The 18,763-nt window shown below is 47.6% G+C and overlaps 1 protein-coding gene across 1 annotated transcript in view; it reads left to right on the forward strand.

The window, feature by feature from the left end:
• The first annotated feature begins 325 nt into the window (after positions 1-325).
• Positions 326-18,763, forward strand: part of LOC128725918 (nitric oxide synthase) — a 51,807-nt gene continuing 33,369 nt past the window's right edge. The window contains exons 1-2 of the mRNA XM_053819692.1: positions 326-705; positions 16,769-16,905. Of these exons, the coding sequence (XP_053675667.1) occupies positions 469-705; positions 16,769-16,905 (374 nt within the window). The 5' untranslated portion in view covers positions 326-468. The remainder of the gene's footprint in view (positions 706-16,768; positions 16,906-18,763) is intronic.

An 18,763-nucleotide genomic window follows, 5' to 3' on the forward strand; every position in this document is an offset into this window, starting at 1 on the left:
ATGTCGCAGCATCTGAACTCGATGCTGGAGCACCTTAAGATGGGTTCGCTCATCAGCAAGGGTGGCTCGGGTGGTGGCACCAAACAGCAGCAGCAACAACAGCAGTCGCAACAACAACAGCAGTCGCAACAGCAGCAACAGGTGGCTCCACCGGCCTCATCGGCAAATGGCAGTGTTGCCAGTGCTGCCCCGAATGGCAGTTGCACTAACAACAACCTACACTGCAACCACCTTAGTGGAGGTAGCAATAACAACAACAACATCACGGTCACTGGCAACAGCACCGGCAACCACAACAACAACTGCCACAATGGAGGTCCGCTGGCAAGTGGCAAGCTCGTAGACACAACCGTGCACGTGGAAGGCACCCGATCGAATCATGCCGATCGTGAAGAACGTCGTGGGTATGATGTGTCACGGAAAAGGTGCAGCATCTCCGTACAGCAACACGGTGGCCCAGATGCGGCCATGCGTAGTAACTACCGTGAGCTTTCACCGGCATCGCTACGCATCCATCGCAAGTCGTCTCATGACATACGCAACACGATGATTGGACCGGACGGTGAGGTGGTGCATCTGCACGATCCTTCCGGAAAGGGTGGCGATGGGCTGGGTAAGATGCCGGCCGTCGTCAAACCGATCAAGTTGAAGAGCATCGTCACCAAGGCGGAGTCTTATGACACGATGCACGGCAAGGCGAGCGATGTAAGTATTTGGGGTTTTTGATGGGTAGTGAATGAAATATAAAACTAACGCACGATATCCTGACACGTTGAGGAGATACTGGATGTATGCTGCAACGTTAGATAAACTATACACAAGAAGCCTCCAAACTACGTCGTTGGAGCGGTACTGTTTTCCTCAGAATGGAAGAAAATCGTGGGAAATGAGAGCGAGCTTTTCTGCCCGTATCCGGCTGCCGCAAAGTAGGAAAAAGGGGTTTGCTAATGCGTTAATATCCTAATGGCTTTTTAATGGAAAGCTTAGTTAGCAAACAATGCCGTTTGCAAGCTTGTTGCATTTTGGATGCATTAATTTTGAATGTACCATATTTGTAGCCAACGATTTGCATGGACATTTTGGTAACAGAATCGGCAAAAGAAGCACCGTTAGCATGGTTTTCTATTGTTGAAAAAATTGGCCTTTTAATAAGTGACTCATAGTCTAAAATGTATACACATTCGCTTGAAATGTGATCATTTTGTAGCCCTTTGACTCGACCTTCTGCATCCTTTAACCATCCATGAGGTAAAACCCATCAGCATTAAAGAGTAACGGCATAAAACCCGAAACGATACGTCCCTGCACAAGTGCACGGCATCTACGCAACCTGCGAATCATGCCGCTTTCCGTGCATCTTTAAGCCCCTCGAGCGATTAAGCGTAGCCTCGAGCAGCTGCATTCAAGGATCGCTTCCCCTGCTTCCGTTACACGCGAAAATCCTTTCACCCTACGGTGTTTATTTCTTTTCCCCTTTGCATACATTCGGGCGCATATTTGCTTCCATACTGCAACCGTGCTGTTACCGTTCTCTCGTCTCTGACGATGCGCCAGCTTAAGGAGGTCACAATGTCATCGCCGCTGAGAATGATTCTGTCGATGAGGCAGCACCAGTATGAGATGCATCCTCAGCCAGCCGGCTGATAGCGGCGCGCATGCAACAATTGCGGTTTTGTTGATGAAAATTTATTGTTTGCCCAGCGCTCTTCGCGACGAGTAGCTGACGGTGTGGTGGAACGCGGAGAGAGAAAATCCCTGCTCTGCAACCGACGCCCGACCGGCAGCTTTTTGCTGGGGTGTGATTTTGTTGACATTCTCGACCGTTTTCCGTCGTGCGCTGGGGAAAATCGTCGTCGAGGTCACAACCGTTCACCGGTAGGGGCTTGGCTCATAGAACAGATCGCATTCACTGCGCGCTGGGGCATCTGCACTTTGCATCGATCGACGGCAAAACTACACCGGTTTATCTTCATCTCCGGCTGGGGGTCCCTCTCCTATCGGAGAGAGGCCAAGGCTGTGAAAAATGCCCACACCCATCCTTCCGGTAATGTAGCGATAATCGTTTCCGACACAAATATGCTACCGTCCACGTTAACGCCACCGTTAGCTTCTTCCTGGGGCCTTCACGATCCGTCGGCTGGAGCGGCGTGTTGATGTTGAGACGGGTCGTTTGTATTATCCTTGCTAGAAGCCCGCACTCCCTTTCGCTTTTGGCTTTCGACGATGCAACCATTTAAAGCCCCGTGGGAGAAATAGTAGCCTAATCACGGGGAAGTCAGCGTATCGTTGTACATGCAGTTGCAGCGTGTGCTTTCCCAGCAGGTCGTATCTCCCTAACGGTTTGGTTTTATGAAGTCAGCTTGGGTTGTGAAAAATTATTTTTCCGATACTTGACTCACCGAGGTTAAGGCAAAAATCCGGCAGGTGGTTGAAAAGTTGTGCATTGTTAAAAATGCTTGCCGATGGATGGAGAAACTTTTGGTTGAAAATACATTAAGCTTTTCGTCCTTTTTGATAACATGTCGAGAGATTTGTAGGGATTCTGATTTGTATTCTGAAGTATTCTTGAAATTTTATGCACTCATAACGTGAAGATAAAGTTCCCAACGTTGTATGCTGTAAACGTTGTAGTGCGTCAAATTATACCGTGGGAATTGAAATTACTTAAAATAAAAGCACATGATATTATCTTTAAATTGCACACAACTCAAACACACACACACACACACTTTCAAAGCTGGTGTGAAAGAATCGCGTAATCTGAATGGCAGTAATGATTGCACTTGGTTATTAATACAGACCAACACTTATGGGCGAGTACTTCTTCTCCCAAAAAATTCCATCATCCAGCCGTCACCGGGAGCTTACGTTCCACTTCCTTAATGAGAAAAAGTACGCGGCGGGAAACGCTATCTGAAAGATCTGAAAAGCGATGAGACCGCTTCGGGTGCTAGATAACATGAGTTGCATTTTAACTTTCCTCGACATCGTGGGAAAAAGTTTCCACGCAAGGCATCCGCCACCGGTTCGGTGCGATGCGGCTTCCTTCAAGCAACGTCTTGGTGTCGTTTGGCCACGCCACAAGCCTGAGAGAAAATGTGTATAATTCTTCTTCTCGTTCTTTCGGAGGCATTTTTTTTTTCTTCAAAAAATACCATATCCTTGAACGAAGTCGCCCGGGCGGCAAGTCGGCAGGACCGGTGATGATGGCATTTTTTTTTATGGTGATGGTGTTTTTCTCGCTCTCTAATTACTTTTTATGATCGTGCGGGTCAGCCGTCTCCATCGCCGTGGCACGCCGACGATGATGGCTGGGAAAACGCCGATTGCACTCAGCTGGATTCGTTTGTTTGTTTGCTAGCGTCGCACCTTCACACAGTGACCGTCGCGTACAGCGGGAAAAAGGACTGCCACCGCTAATAAATTGCTGCTTACAAAGCAATGCCGTTAAACCTGGCGCGGGCGCAAATGATTGCGCAAATGGGACACGAGGTGGGACGACAAAAAAACAGTATAAAAAGAAAGGTGAACCGCCGCGCGTCAGCAAAAGGCTGGAAAGGCTTTTTAAAGGCGGTTTAAAAGGCACTCGCATCCTGCAGTGTCATCAATTAATGCGTCGTTAGGATTGCGAGCCGAAAGGCTCGTTGATTATCATTATTGATGCGAGCATATTACGAGCCTATATTTTCGTCGAAGGAAACAAACAGCTCCCATTTCGGTGCTACGATGGTGGGCCTTTAAGCTCCGTCATCATTCGAGCCACCGGTCGCGCTACCTTTCTTCCAAGCGAGAGGCTTTTTCCACCCAAAAGCAGCCTTGAAACCGTACATAAAAATGATGGTTCTTGCTGGGAGGCTGCCTTGCCACAGCCAGTGCACGATTTATACCACCGGTGGACTATTCCGGGCGCCTTTAAAAAGGGCCTATGTTTTACAACCATGCACGGTTCTGGCACTCGAGTGGTACGAAAGGGCCACAAATGAATGGTAAGTGACTGTACTTGTCGCCATTCAAGTGCGGTGTCACCGTCAGTCAATGAAGGAGCTCCGGGCACACCTGAAGCCTGGGGACTGCCCTCGTGGACCGCCCTCGGAAGACTCCTTACCTTGTGGAGCGTAGCAAAAATGAAAAAAAAAGGACAACCGGTAACCGGTAGCTTTATATGTGCATGTGTTTCCTTTCGGCGGCGATTCCTTCAGTAACCGGTGACAAACGAACGAACGGCAGCCGGAGCTGGATGTTACGGTTTGTGTCATAAACGAGTGTAATCAACTTCTTGTTCAACGTATGAACGAGTCGACACTGGCAGAAATAAAAAAAAACAGGGGCGTACGAGTCAGTTTCGTCCGGACGGTCACTTACACCGTTTCCCTTGGGGCAGCAAGATTTGAAGATGAAAATCTATGAATTATTTAAAACTCAACCGAACGGTGCAACTGCACGTTGAATCATTGATTGTTCAATGAAGTGTGCATGAAATGAGGCGAGCAGAGAAATGCCCACGCAATAGATGTAAAATGTTCGCATTTATTTGCTACCTTTGCACGGTGTAGTGATGCTTGTCTGGAGTCTCCGCAATATTCTCTCACCTGGTGATATGAGTTTTAAGCAATAAAATTTCTCATATCATGCTTCTGTTGAAAAAAGGAGGCCCTGTTGAGAAATATTAAAAATAAACCCCGTCCATTGCTGTGCCAATATTAAAGCATCGGCTTGGTTCGTTTGGTACAAGCCATCGGAATTCCAGGAAGGCCCACACGGCTGGTGGGCTAGAACCGATCAGGATTTAATTAAAGCAGACACCGGGTGGGAGAGCCCTCCTGTCTCTTTTCTTTAAGGCATGCGGACGGTATTGATTTAAGAATATTGTCAATTTGTACAAGCCAAACCAAACGCGAGCCATCGTTATCCTCGCCGCCTCGACAGAGCGTGATCCTTTATTGGGCGATTTTCTCATAGCATCCTGAATGGCTGAAAGTAACATGCTCGCTAAATATGTCACCGGTAAGTCATTTGAAGTGGAAAATTTTTGCCCATCGATGAAGGAAAGCTTCTTCAGCAGCTTAAGCGGAAGGGTTTAGCCTTCGTTCGTCCGAGCCACTGGATGCTTTGCCATCGCGTTCTTCTTAGGCAGCGCAGAAAGTTTGATGCCCCGGACGCAAGGCTGATCGTTATAGTTTCCATAAGTGATTTTATTACTTTCCCTCTGCCGTACGCTCTCAACCGACACGGCACGGTTCTCCTCATACGGTGGGAAGTTTGCGCATCCTTTGCGATAATAAATCGGTCAATCGATCGAAGAAAAGCCCCGCACGCTGGTTGGCATCGATTTATGTAGTAACTTTATTACCAATTATGGGTTTTTCCGTTCTCTTATTCCCAGCGCCCATCCATAATCTGTGCGAGAGCTTGAAAGCGGGCTTGGATATTATTGCTCCGAGATCGACGTATCGTTCCCCGGTTCGGGGGGCTAAATGCTCCACAATTGGGCGGGTTGGAGTTTTCTTAGGAAGAACGGAAACGCTACCAAGCAATCGTATGGAATCTCTTTCGTATGGCCAACGGGAGTGGCGTTGTTTCCCGACATTCCGATACACCAATCAATCAGACAAACGGCTGGCAAGGGCTAAGATGATGGGAATTATTTCCATGCCAGCGTGTGGTTTCCGTAAATATGCCAACCAGCCAGCCCCGGGGCAGAAGCAAAACGATGCGCTGCAAAGGATTATTCGGCCAACCGGAGCAATTACGACAAGCTACCTCACCAGCTGCTACTACGCCGGCCAACCGTGTCCGGAAGATGGTTGCTTTAAATGCAATTAAACACACCGTCCGACGGCACCGGCACGGGCCCTTAGTGCAGCCATTTGGGAAGAATTCCTGTTCGAAGAATGCCCTAAGAATGCTTCCCAAGGGATGCTTCATCAGACGCTTTCGCTCGGCCACGCAGGATGAAACCACCTCAGGTGATCTTCCGGTACGGGAAAGGGGCACTATTAAATAGCTCCTTCGTCCTGGGAAACTCCTTGGAACGAGCTCCATCCCAACGCTCGCACTTACCATTTCAATCCGGTTACGGAAGCGCACCTTTTTTTCCGTTCGCCTCTACTTTATCGGAACGGTGTCAGAGGTCAGGCACGTTGTGCAAGTAAACTGAACCGGTTGGAACCGTCCAGTTCCCTGGAGTGAAGTTTTGACCTCTCTCTTTCGCATTGGAGTATCGTTTTTCTTGGCCCTTGGCGTCTTATTCGTCCTGCGTGGTTCAGCGGCCGCCAGTTGAGCTGCCCCATTGAAGGATTAGCAGTGGACGCACTGCTGGGATTCCGTATCTTTCCGTGCTTCCCAACACAGAGTGCTCGTTCAGGAAGGGATCCAACGAGGGATCCTGCGTAAAGATGACGGATGATGAACGCTCGAGCAGCAACGCAACTCGCAGCACTCTATTAGTTTGTTTACGAGCGTCAAATCAGGTCGAGCACGTTAGATTAGCTTCATTTTTCACACCACCACCATTCGCTTGTCGCTTTTGTCTCGCGGCGGTCGACGTGTAAGACGGAAGGGTTTTCGGTCTTCCGTCACGTCGTCGTGTACGTCCTTTGGCACCTTTGTCTCATTGAAGCGGAAAGAGAGTACAGCACCGCGCAAGGAAGTCAATGATAGCGTACTTAGGTAGGGCGGCTAGCGCTCCACGGACCGGGTTCTAACCGGAGAAATGGCATCATTTTTCCACCCTTAAGTCCCTTAACTCTCCAGCACGACACCAAAAGGGAGTAGCTACCTCCGCAGTGTACAACGTGAAAGAAATTTGCTTTTATCTGCCCGACGATGCCATTTGCTTCCGCTATCGATAATCTGGCCTCGTTTTTTTTTCTTTCTCTCTCTCTCTGTGTGTCCCGGCTTTACAAGATGCGATGCGATCCGGGCGGACAGACGGTTCGAGTTTATTCGGACGTGAAGCTCGGGAAAACCTAGCCGAGTGATGAGGTAGAAGAAAAATTATTATTATTATTGTCACTCTGTCTCTCTCTCTCTCTCTCTCGCTTACGTGACGGTGTTGTGGAAGATTTGCAAGGGAAAATGGGTTCTCTGCGGGTGGCCAGGATGCTGAAGGAACGTGGAAATCTTTCCCGGTTTTTCTTGCCCACCTCGCGCCACGATCGGTCTTTGGAAGTCGTCCCCCCAAGCCGTGCTTCAACCGAGGACATAAGGACAAGTTCTAGCTCGAGTTTGAGTCGAGAAAAGCACGCCACAGTCGCTGATACGCGCGTTTTGATCTCACCCCCAGGAGTGATTTCTTTTTTCGCTCGCGGCGATCAACCGAAGTTGGTGCGCCTGAATCGCGGTACACACAATCAAACGGGAACGATACCGTCGGCAATAAGTGGCCCGGAAGCATACCTTCGGTGGCAGTCGAAATTGAAGCTGCACTGAATGCTTGCCTGCTGGCTGGCGGTTAATAAATTGGATCAAATCAGTAAACTTCATGATGTTCAATTTTGTCGTCCGCTTATCGCTGGCGTTAAATTTAGCACAGCACAAACACGAAACGCACGAAAATGGTTGTGCCATTTTCTATTTCTCGTTGTCGCTCTCGCGGGGCGGCCATTCGATTGAAATGGTTGAGCAAATAATGAATGGTTGCGCGTACCTGCGAAGACGGAGAAGCGGGAAATGCTATTTTTTCTCTCTCTACTTCTTCGTTGTAACAAAAAAAAACCATCATTTGCTCGTTGTTTCATTACTTTTCCATCACGAGGTTTTTAGCTCGCGCAAATACGCAAATCTTGTTCCGTTTTCTTAATCGGCCCGCGAGTAGGCTTCAACACTTTGGTGATGGGTGAAAAATTGGAAACAATCCTTCTACATCGAGTGGCGTCCTTTCGTTTGCTCGTTTGCTCATTACTTGGCCGTGGAGTAGAAAGGAAAGGCTTTTCTTCTTCTTTTTTTGTTAGCTTCTTTTGCCTGCCCTTTTTTCTGGTGCTCTGTTTTGCACTTTTTTTTGCACGGCACTTTAAGCCAACGCCTCAAACAACAGGCTGTGAAAGAATGGAACACACACAAAAAAAGAAACGCTCTCGCGCCCTGTGTGCGCCTTACTCCTTGACAGCTTCCTTTATTCAATCCTGCCGCTTCCAGGCACCTTTCAAAAGCCGGGGTCCGGGAAAATGCCTTGTGGATTTAAACCACCACGGCCGGGAGCGTGCCAGCGTTTGGCGTGAGAAGATTTTGCCTTTCCACCGTCGGGCCGCTGGGCTCGTGGCTGACAAACCATGTGCCGGAACCGGAACCAAAGCCCGTACAAAGTGGATGAAAAGTGACTGGAATTTAATGAGATTGTACTTAGGCAATTACCATACGCACTTCTGCACCGTACAGCGGCTCGTCGTCATCGTCGTTCTTTTCGCTTGTACACACATTCTTGCCCCTTTTTTTTGCTCGCATGCCCGAGAGGAAGTGCTTAAGGAGATTTGTAATCATTCTGTACTGCTGGCCCCAGCCACCACACCGTGGCCGTGGCCTTTTTCCGCGGAGGATTTTGTTTGATTCTGGCACGAAAAAGCATACGCGTTCGTCTTTAACGTTACACCGCAAGCGCATGGGCGCGTGACGCATTCCCACAGTGTAATTCAATTATTTTCCCCCGTGCTGACTCAATTTGGAGCGCTTATGTTAATCGTGGAATTTTACGTGCTCAGTATGATCGGCCGACCGGGAAGGAAACCCTGCCGGGGTCGCCGGTACGCTCGCGTGCTGCATTCATTGCCGTTTTCCGCGTATTTCGCGCGCGAATGAAAACCTTTGATGCTGAACCGACGCGAGAAAAACACCCACTCGTGTGAGATGGGAGGTGAATCGATCGTTGTAAAGCCGTTTGTCTGCGCGAGCTGCAAGCAAAGTGGCCCGTGGTAAAGTACGTTGTTTGGCGGGCTTATTGTTGCTTAATTCGCCTCGTAATCGCGCGATAAGCGCCAATCACCGACGCGGTAGCTGCACTGATTGCCTGTTCGAGATGTATTAATACACCAGAATAGCTTGCTGGCTTCCCGGTGGGATTCTTTTGCGGCAGCTAGGAGAAGCGAATTCGGTGGAATACTTCAAAGCTAGTGCTGGTTTCTTCCGGATTGAGGGTGAAAAAAAACGAAAATATATTCAAAATGCTCATAGGGAGTAAATAAATATAAACGAGCTATTTATGCGATTCTAAATAGTCATGGATCTGGCTCAGTAAACTTTCCGAAAAGAAAGGAGCATCGGAAAATAACATGTCTAAGCACACGCTACTCGTAATGGGTAAAGCATTTGACGGTTTAAAATCCTTTTATTCTGTTATCGTTGCTATGCAGTTAAATATAATTTTTTATGGGCATACACTTTTGAAGTAGTTACGAGTGTTTGATATTTATTTTTCTTGGAAGCTAAGGACTCCTATAGCTATAGGAGCTTCAAGCATCTGGACTGCTTATGTCCAGATATTACTCTGAATTGCCGCAACTGGAAAGAGTTTTTGAAATTCGATACACCGAAGACATTTTAGAAAGACATTCAAAAAGCAGATATTTTAACGAAGTACCCTTAAGTGGCATCAGCTAGGGCAAACCGGTGCTCAATGTGAGGCAGAAGCACACGACGCTTGGTCCTTTGTGATTGTGCCCTAGAATGTGCTGCTATTGTGCGTTTTTAAACATGTCCCGAGACACCCGTTCCGTGGTGCAACTTCAATTGTAAACTTCACCCCATCCGACGGACGGTAAGTTTGGAGTGTTTCTAGAGATGCTCGTAAAAAGGAGGGGGGCCAATACAAGCCGTTGCCGTTACGGTGGATTGCGTTCCACTTCGCTTCGGGGCTGACTTGAGTTCTCAGTAGTATCTTGTCCACTTTCAAGTTTACAGCCAACGAAAGTTGGGGAACCTTCCGGGTGCTTTCTGGTGGACCCTGCGTGAAGGTGGAAAGCTTTTGCACTGCACCGAAATGCATCCGGCGGCGAGTGGAATAATCAAATATTAACTACGGTAAGAGACTCATTATTTCGTTCCCCTGAGATACTACCTTGGTGGGGACGTGAACTTGCATTAGCGTGCCTTTTGAAGAACCTCGACAGCATTTCAATGCACCCTTTCAGCTCATAGTTGATATCCTTTAATATTAAAATTATCATATGCAGTTTGTGTATCCTGTATAAAATTTCCGGAATTTACTTTAGTTGGATTCTCGACTAGCGTGTTTTTAAGCTTTAAAGCGTGCGCTAAATTTAGCACACAGTTGTCCAAAAGCACGCTCCCAGCACGCTTCATTATTGTAGTGTTCGAGTTTAAAAAACGGGGATAACATCAACCGAGCATTGCCTGAAAATAACTGAAAGAAGCAACTCGCCGAAGGAAATAGAATCTCGATTGTTCCCGAGCCGCTCTTGCTGTACTGCGGATTACGCCTTAGCTGTGGCTTGCGGTTCAAAATTTGCATGTGACCCGAAACCTTTTGCGCAGCTTCGACCTACTCGCGTAGGCGATCCTTGAAGCGTGCAGAAACGAAGCGGTTGCCGCCGTTATTGCCGCAGCTGAAAATTAGATTGCCTCGGCAAGATAAAAACAAACCAAGCGCGATGCCAAGGACTTTCGAGCGCTGAGAAAATTTCGATCGATTTAAGGACGAGAGAAAAAAAAACACACACACACAATTCTACAGCCTCTTTAACCGCACCGATGATTGTGGGAAATGGAACACCAAAATTAACCATCGAAACGAAGACATTCTCCTCGGCGATGTAAAAGTGAGCTTGACCAGGAAGAACGATGCTACTCCAATTTCATGCCCTTCCGGTGCCAGTGTCCTTGGTCAAATGGCTGTTAAATCATTTTGCCACCGAAAAAACGACTGGAAAACGATGTAATTTTTTGTTGCCACAAATCCTCCCCGGCGGCAAGGTGGCCCAAAAGGCGCCCCCACTGGGACTGCTATTTTCGGCACCGTCGCTCTCGGGGGCAACCCTGGTCGCCCGCCCAAACGGTCTGGGCCGGGTGGAGCTGTCTATTATTTTATCTTCATTTTCGAATCGCAACTGAGCCGCCTAACAGATGCTGTACGACAGAGAGGGCAATCTTTGGTGCCTTGGGGTAGTAAATTTGAAAACCAGCACTCGGAAGCCACGCAAGATGCGGTCCGTGCGTAAACGGTGGACCAATCCGTCGCCGGAGGGATGGTTTTAATTCTCTTAAAGACGGTTTAATATCGTCGGTGCGCTTGTCGGTGCGAGCGATTTTCGAAGGGGAAGAAAGCTCGAAGCGAAATATCACGGTAATTGCTACATCGAGAGGAAGCCCGAATGCCGCAGGCGTGTGGTCCTTGTTGGATGGAATTTTTCGGTCCGTTCCGCTTCTTCCAGGTGGTTATCGATTTGCAGGTCGTAATTAGTATTCCGGTGTGCTATTTCCAGAAGGATTACGGGCATTGAAGTTGCGGTCACATTTTGTGACAATTCATGCTTAATATTTCCGAAATTGTTTGGGGTGAGAAAAATCCATAAATGCATATTTAAGGTGTGCGTTTGTAGTTGTTTGGGGCGAATAATTTATTTGCTAATAAGATATGGTTAACAGAATTTCCTTGGCGGGCTTTTTGAGCCATTTACATCAATGTAAATAGAGCAACGTTATGTTTCATGACGCTGTGTATTTAATCAAAGCACTCTGTGATAGTACCGGTAAGCTGCTTGGGATATTTGACATTTTATACAAAACAAGCAAACAATACTTATTGTTTACCCTTAACCTTGAAAGGATGACTTTTTTTATCTATTTAACAAAACAATGCCGTCTCTGAACTTCTCTTGCATTGCTTTCACCGGGGGTTTATAGTGAAGCTATTTTCTTTCAAATGCTAATCAAATTTACACTTCTGTTGAAAATATTATTCAAACCGCGCCGAATCCTCCGAAGAGTCATCTCTCGCTACCTCTGCGCCCATGATCAAATGCTTGAAGTAGATATTTTATTCATGGACGATTCGGTAAGCAGTGAGGGACAAGTTGACGGAGCGCAGCATCTCAACAGCAACAAGTTTTGCCGGTAGGTTTGTGTAAATGCACCCAGTTGAGCGGGTCAACAACATTTTGCTGCTGACAGGCAAGGTTCGCTGTGAACGAAGTGCTGTCTCGTTTCGAGTTTAAGTTGTGGTTAGTCTGTTCTTTCTGAATAATAATTGGAACTTTAAGCTTGAAATGTATTAGAACATTGCATTCGAGTGGAGTCGTCGTCCTTGGAGAAGAGAGAATGTTCTTAGAGAATCGAATCGAATTTTTACACTGCTCCGGTTGTGTATTTTAAGGAAATAAAAAGATTTAATTTATCGTTTAGATTTTTGCTAGGAGCAACACAAGAAAAGAAAGGCCATTATTAATGCTTCAACATGCAGTTAACGTGTTCGTTTCCTAACCTCATTAGTTTTGAAAGTCCCTTCGAGCTGCAGAGCGTTGTGGCGCAGATCGTCAGCGAATTCTGCCTTAAGCTCGTAAACACTTTTCCGAGTGGTGCAATGTGACCGTTTTATCTGCAACCCACCGGAGGCAAAAACCGTCCATCGGAACGCACTGCGCTGACGATCTCAGTGACACTGGAAGGGAACTTTCGCCACAGATATCTTCACTCCGACGTAAACTATCTGCTAACGCGCCCCGGGAGAAAGTTTTACGCCCCCGGGGTGTGGGAAGAAGTTCAGCATAAACCAAAATCATAAACCGACACGGAATGGATCGAAGTATGTGCGATTCTTCCGTCGCTGGAAGCATGGAGAAAATATGTCACCACCGGCGAGTGTCGATTGCATCCTGCACTGGAGGAGTCGTTCCAAACTCGAGGGTTGAGGAAATCTAATTTACACTTCAATTTAAAGTTGCCCGACCAGCGCGATGGGATCACGATCTTGCCCATCCGAATCGCCACTTAACGGACTCGTGCTTGCGAAACGATGTGCGACTGCTACGGGAAAACGGTGAAAGCTAGCAGTTTATGAATGAATGCTTGGGGGATGCGTTGATGCGGCGGAGAAGATGAATCTCAACTGGCCAATAAAAGCACGTGTTCGTTGAGGTCCATTTGCTTCTGTATCGTGCGTACACAGATGATCAAGTCAAGAATAAATGCTTCCACTTGCCCATTGACATTTTCCCCACGGTTTGATGTTCGATTCTACTCTTTGCTGATGTTTCTTTTGATCGAAAGAACGATATTTGTACAAAATCATATCAAATATGTTCCATACACAATCGATGAATGGACACGAATCGCGATCAAGGATGTGTAATAAAACACCGTCCACCTATTGTGTGCAGTAGTTAAGGCACAATTTACGACCCATCTGATCTCTGCAGCCGATTCCCACACTGGCGGGATGTAGCCGACGGTTGAATGCGCATTTTATCGTCTATGATATTAACCATTACGTTTATCTTCCTTGGGGCAGTGTCCATCGGTTTCGGGAAACCAGCCACCGACAGGGTCTGCGCACGCGGTGCAATGAAACAACTCAGAACATAGCACAGATCGGTAGAGTACCAGCAGTGCGAACGAAACGCTCCTCGAGGGCTTGCGAAAGCGATAAAAAAATGCTCCCGCAAATGGAAAGTTTACGAGCGCAAATGAGCTTGCCCATTTGCTCATTATTAATAAATTATCACACGCCTCCGGTTGCGTAACGGGATCCGAGCTGGAATGGCCTGTCCTCGCAAGAACATCGACCTTTCGCTGGAGAACTAGCGTCTAAACAGGTAGAAGCACTGGCATATCTGCCCCTTGGCGCTAAAGCTACACTTCCAAAAACGCTCTAGTAAGAGCAGCCATTTCTTGTTGCTTTGCGCCTTTGATTGTGACAATCTTTTTCACTTTTAAATCATTTTATTGACCTCCGTCCTGTGGTCATAATTTAACGAAATGTTTTATTTCTGAGAAGAACATGACCATTTCCGTAGCTCAGCTACGGTAGGGCGATTGAAGGCTGCACTCTTCGCTTACGGCCAGGCACCATTAATTTCCCGCCGGGAGGAATCCCGTCGTTTTCTCAGCATTTTCCTTTCCGGAATTCGTTTTTTGCCCTTCGCTAGCGATCGCGGTGGTGGCTAACCATTTTCAAGTGTTCATAAAATCGTTTGTGCTGGTTGTTTCGTTCGTTCGCCTCGCGTGCTCCTCGCGCTCGGTCAGTTGAAGCGTGACAAAATGGTTGAATCGAGCGTTGGATAATAAATATTTTATTTCCAATCATTTCTCAATTAAGGCGAGCTGGGCTGTGATTTGACGACAGCCGGGGGCGCTGTTGGTGTTGGAAGCGATTTCCGCGATTTCATTGTGGACAGCTAAATGCCCGTAGATTTGTAGCATTTTGCTAAGAGAGGAAAAGTTAAAAATAAAAAGGTTGTTGCTGCTTTTTTTTGATTGGCTTTAACTGCTACAAGGTATAAAATATGTTGAAGTAAAAGTCGAAAAAAAATTATAAAAATATGACAGCTGAGGCTGCTAAATAAAATGCCCTTTTAATCATGATCTATATCAAGTAGTAAAACATAGACACTGGTTTTAAAAGGCGTTGTTTATCCGCTCGCGTAGGTCATAGTTAAAGTACTAATGTTAACATTGCACGTTGACACACTGGCACGCGAGCCTAGCAAGCAAACCGAGCTAGCATCGGTCTGTTTGCGTATACCAAACAATTCCGTACGAATGCGTGCTGAGGTTGCCCTCTGTGCGTTTGGATTCGTGCGGTGAGGTTGTATTGGTGCGTTGGTTTTTCACTTTTCACAGGATATTCACGGGGTTCTCGCGCGAGCCATCAGAAAGTTGCACAATGTTTATGCTAATGTTACGGGTCGGGTTGGACGACCGGTAACCCGGATCCTTATCCCCCTAGCGCACGGTGTGTGTATGGAGTTTTCAGGAGGTTTTTTTTTGCTCAAGTTAAACCAAAAAGTAAAACCGTACCCGAAGGATGCACACGGGAATGTAAACAGACGCGAAAACCATCCCGCGCGGATGATGACGTCGGCAAAAAAAAATCTCCAGCTTGCCACCTGTTCTGGTGCGTTAGCGCCCCTTGGGGTAGGAAATATCCTGCACGGATGATTCGGCACAGCACACAGCACACGGCAACGCTTTGCATATCATTTTCGAACCTCCTTCGGTGCCGACGGCCAGACAGTTAATGCCGGCTCACCGGCTGTTGAGGCACGCGTGCGGCGAGGCGCGTGGGAAATGGAAATAACAATAAATGAAATGAAAATTGTCATTGTTATTGGGATGTCCAAACGGACCGGTGGAAGGTGGCACGGATGTGCGCGCGTGCGAGCGAAACCGAAGCCGCCTTCTGAGACACGGCTGACCGAGGCAAGTAATATCCGGTGACCATCTGCGAGAGCGCCGGGAAGGAAACGAAAATTGAAATTATGCTCGAGAGTATTTGAACGGTTTACGGATTTTTATGCCGCTTCTTCTCACTGCTGCTTAAAAAAGCTCCGTCGGAGGTCGATGGCTTCGCTTTCGGTTCGGAAATTGAATGTATTCTTGTGGCGCTATTTTTTGTTCTCTTTTCTCGTTGGGTGAGGGAAAATTTCTACCCATGTGTAGGCGCCGAAATGTATTCCAAAACACACTCGACCGGAATCAGGATCGCCGGTACGCCGGCTGGTTCGGGGCGCAAAACCGAGGACCATTGTTCGGTGGAAATTCGGGGGTAAAATGAACCGTGCTTCCTGTTTTCTGCAAATGAACGTCGCAACACGGTGCCTCGTTTGCCAATCCACCCAAAGTGTGGTTGTGAGGATTAAAGGATAACGGTTTAATGTGTTGTTTCTGAGCGAGATCGAAAATAAAATTTTATTCCCCCCTCATAACCAACAATTGGGAGCAAATAATACGGGGTTGAACAAAAAAAAAATCTCTCTCTGTTTTAATCCTCATAAAGCACGGCACTATTAGATGGCTCTTATCATCCAACCCTGGCTACTTACAGACCATTCGTTCGATGTAGAAGTCACCCAACACAATGTTCTGGCTTGACTGGTGGCGCTCTATTTAGCTTGCACAGTAATTCCCAGCAATGGTTGATTAAAATGCATAGCAAAACGCAAAAAAGAGGCCGCGATTCTCCAGCATAAGTGAAGAACAAATGAAACCTCATATGTGTGTGAGTGTGTATGTGTCTGTATGAGCGCGTACAAACAGTAGAAAGAAACCCAAACTCAACTTCAACGCCAAGATATGCCGGCCGCCTGTTTCACAATTCACGATCGTTTGCATGCGGGCATACGGTTAGGTTGGTTCGCTCGAGTTCGCCTCTGTTGCAAGTCAACCACCGAGCCAGACCGCAGAACGATAATTCATACACAAAAACCCACCACCCGTGGCATCGTGACGGTGGAGCTCGACTCATCACGTTAGCAGGCTTGGAACGCAGCAGCATCGCTTGGCGCAACAGCAGGACTTTAACCTACGTGGAGTGAGAGATTACGTCAGTGGAAGCAACGGAAGCGATTTGACATGTCGCTGAATTTAATATTTCTCATAATTCAGCCCCGTTTGCTTGCGGCTACTCACACCTCTCGCTCGTTTAGCCACTTCTCGTCCTCACGAGGGAAAGCATAATGCTCCGGATAATCCACCGACAGCCTTTACACACACACACGGACTGCCAGATTCCGAACGCATCGTATCTCTCCATCATCACTGGGTGTATGGTGCATATTTGATCATTTATTTTTCACTCTTTCTTTCGCCCTGTTTTCACCAGGTGATGTCGTGCTCGCGGGAAGTGTGCATGGGCAGCGTCATGACGCCGCACGTCATCGGTATCGAATCACGCAAACCGGAAGTGGTGCAACAGCACGCGAAGGACTTTCTCGACCAGTACTACTCGTCGATTCGGCGGTAAGTAAATATTAGCGACGTTATTCGCAATCAATCCGTGTCTGTTGATCGGTCGACCATAACGGTCAACATTTGGACGATTGGAGCGCAGTACTCCTAACGGTATGCAACACGCACTACACGCTGTTCCCACGAGGACGATAAAATAATCTCTTTGCTTTTTCGTTCGTCGCTCTTTCGCACCCGCTCGGGGATACAGGGAAGCGTAATTGAATTGTACCGCGGTTTGCACATGAAAATATTTGCCAGTACGCCTTTGTTGGGTATGCATCCAACCGCGGCAACCATCAAATATATGATGGAGGCGCATGGTCCTCGAATGGAGGCGCATGGTCCTTGCTGCGATAGGCATTTTTTGTGTGTGTATGTGTGTGTCTAGCTAGATCGCTCCATACGCTTTACAGTATATCGCTCCGCTTCAGGCGTTCATGTTTCATTCAATGCTCTCTTTGAACGATGCTCATACGATGCGCTTACCTTAAGTGTTATTTTCATTCTATCTGCTTCTTTTTTTTCTCGCCCCACCGGTTCATTTGTGACGTAGGCGACACACTCACACTCACCCGGAGAAGAAACTGAAGCTCATGCTGTGCACATGGAATGAGATTTTTTTTTCGCCGTTCTTACCCTATGCGGCAGAGCAAACATATTGACAAACAGCTAGGGGTAAGGCAACGGATGATCATCGCTCCATGCTGCTCGCGGTTGTTTGACATTAGGGAACCCATTTACATGGCGGGTAACGGGCACGTTAGCGCGTACCTACCGGCGGAATCTCGTGGAATCCTTTGGGACGTGGCCGAGTCACAGACCCGGCTCGAAGTGGATTGCTTCCATCCACCCGCAGTTTGAATTCGCGGGAGGTTTTTCCTTCCGGGAAGCGAAAACCTTCGAGTGGATGAGCCGAGAAGACGAGCGTGCTGGTGACGGAATGCCAACCAGCTGGCAAACGGGCTGCGAGTGATATCGCAGCCGTAGGAAGTAAATGGTTGCTTAACGTGCGGTAGCGGCGAAAAAAGGGGCCTTCGTGGCATATTCTTTGCGCCTTTTTTTCTCCCCACCACGTTTGCTTGTTTTCCGAAGGGATGAAGCATACGAGATACGCCCTGTGTTGCTGTTTGATTTCGCTAGCATACACTTCTCGAGAGTGGGACATAATGTGCACTCCATGCGGGCGAAAAAGACACCCAGCTGGGTCGCGGAATCATTGAGAGTTAATCCGTCGGATTGTAAATGGTGACATGTTTGATATTGTGACATTTAGCTTACGTCACTGGCGACTGGTGCGGTCCCTTGGGCTTTTCATTTCCTGTCGTCGGTAGGGCGGTTTCGACTTTGTGTGTGCAAAAATGAACTGATTATTGAATGAGGGAATTATGCGAAAAATTGAGATGATTGTCCCGAGCTCCGATAAGCCAGTGTTGCAGGAAATGGTGCATAATCACAGGGAAGCTACGCGTGTGACAATTGTTCTTATAAAATATGTATTACTAGAGTTGCGTATGTGCAGTTAAATGATGGGTTTATTTAAAAGCCTTTCTTTCGTCGTGCTCTAAGCCCGTGTTACATGCATGGGAAAAGTTTGTTCATGCACTTTTCACCCGCTCGCATAATCACATCGTTCACAGCGGGAACGTATCACATTCCTGGCAGCGTTAAGCCCTTGTCAGGGCCCTTGTTCCCTTAGCGCGGTTGGGATAACGTTCATTTCGTCTGGTCGCAAACTTTCCCTACCAAGAAACGCACACCCAAACTTTGGCACCGCAAGCATCATGCCCCACGAAAGGAACACGCTCAAACGCGCCATCTGGTGAGTGTAACCGTTGCGGGCTCAGCCACACGTACCCACAGGCTCATT

The sequence above is a fragment of the Anopheles nili genome, chromosome 3, assembly GCF_943737925.1.
Source record: "Anopheles nili chromosome 3, idAnoNiliSN_F5_01, whole genome shotgun sequence".
NCBI classification, from domain to species: domain Eukaryota; kingdom Metazoa; phylum Arthropoda; class Insecta; order Diptera; family Culicidae; genus Anopheles; species Anopheles nili.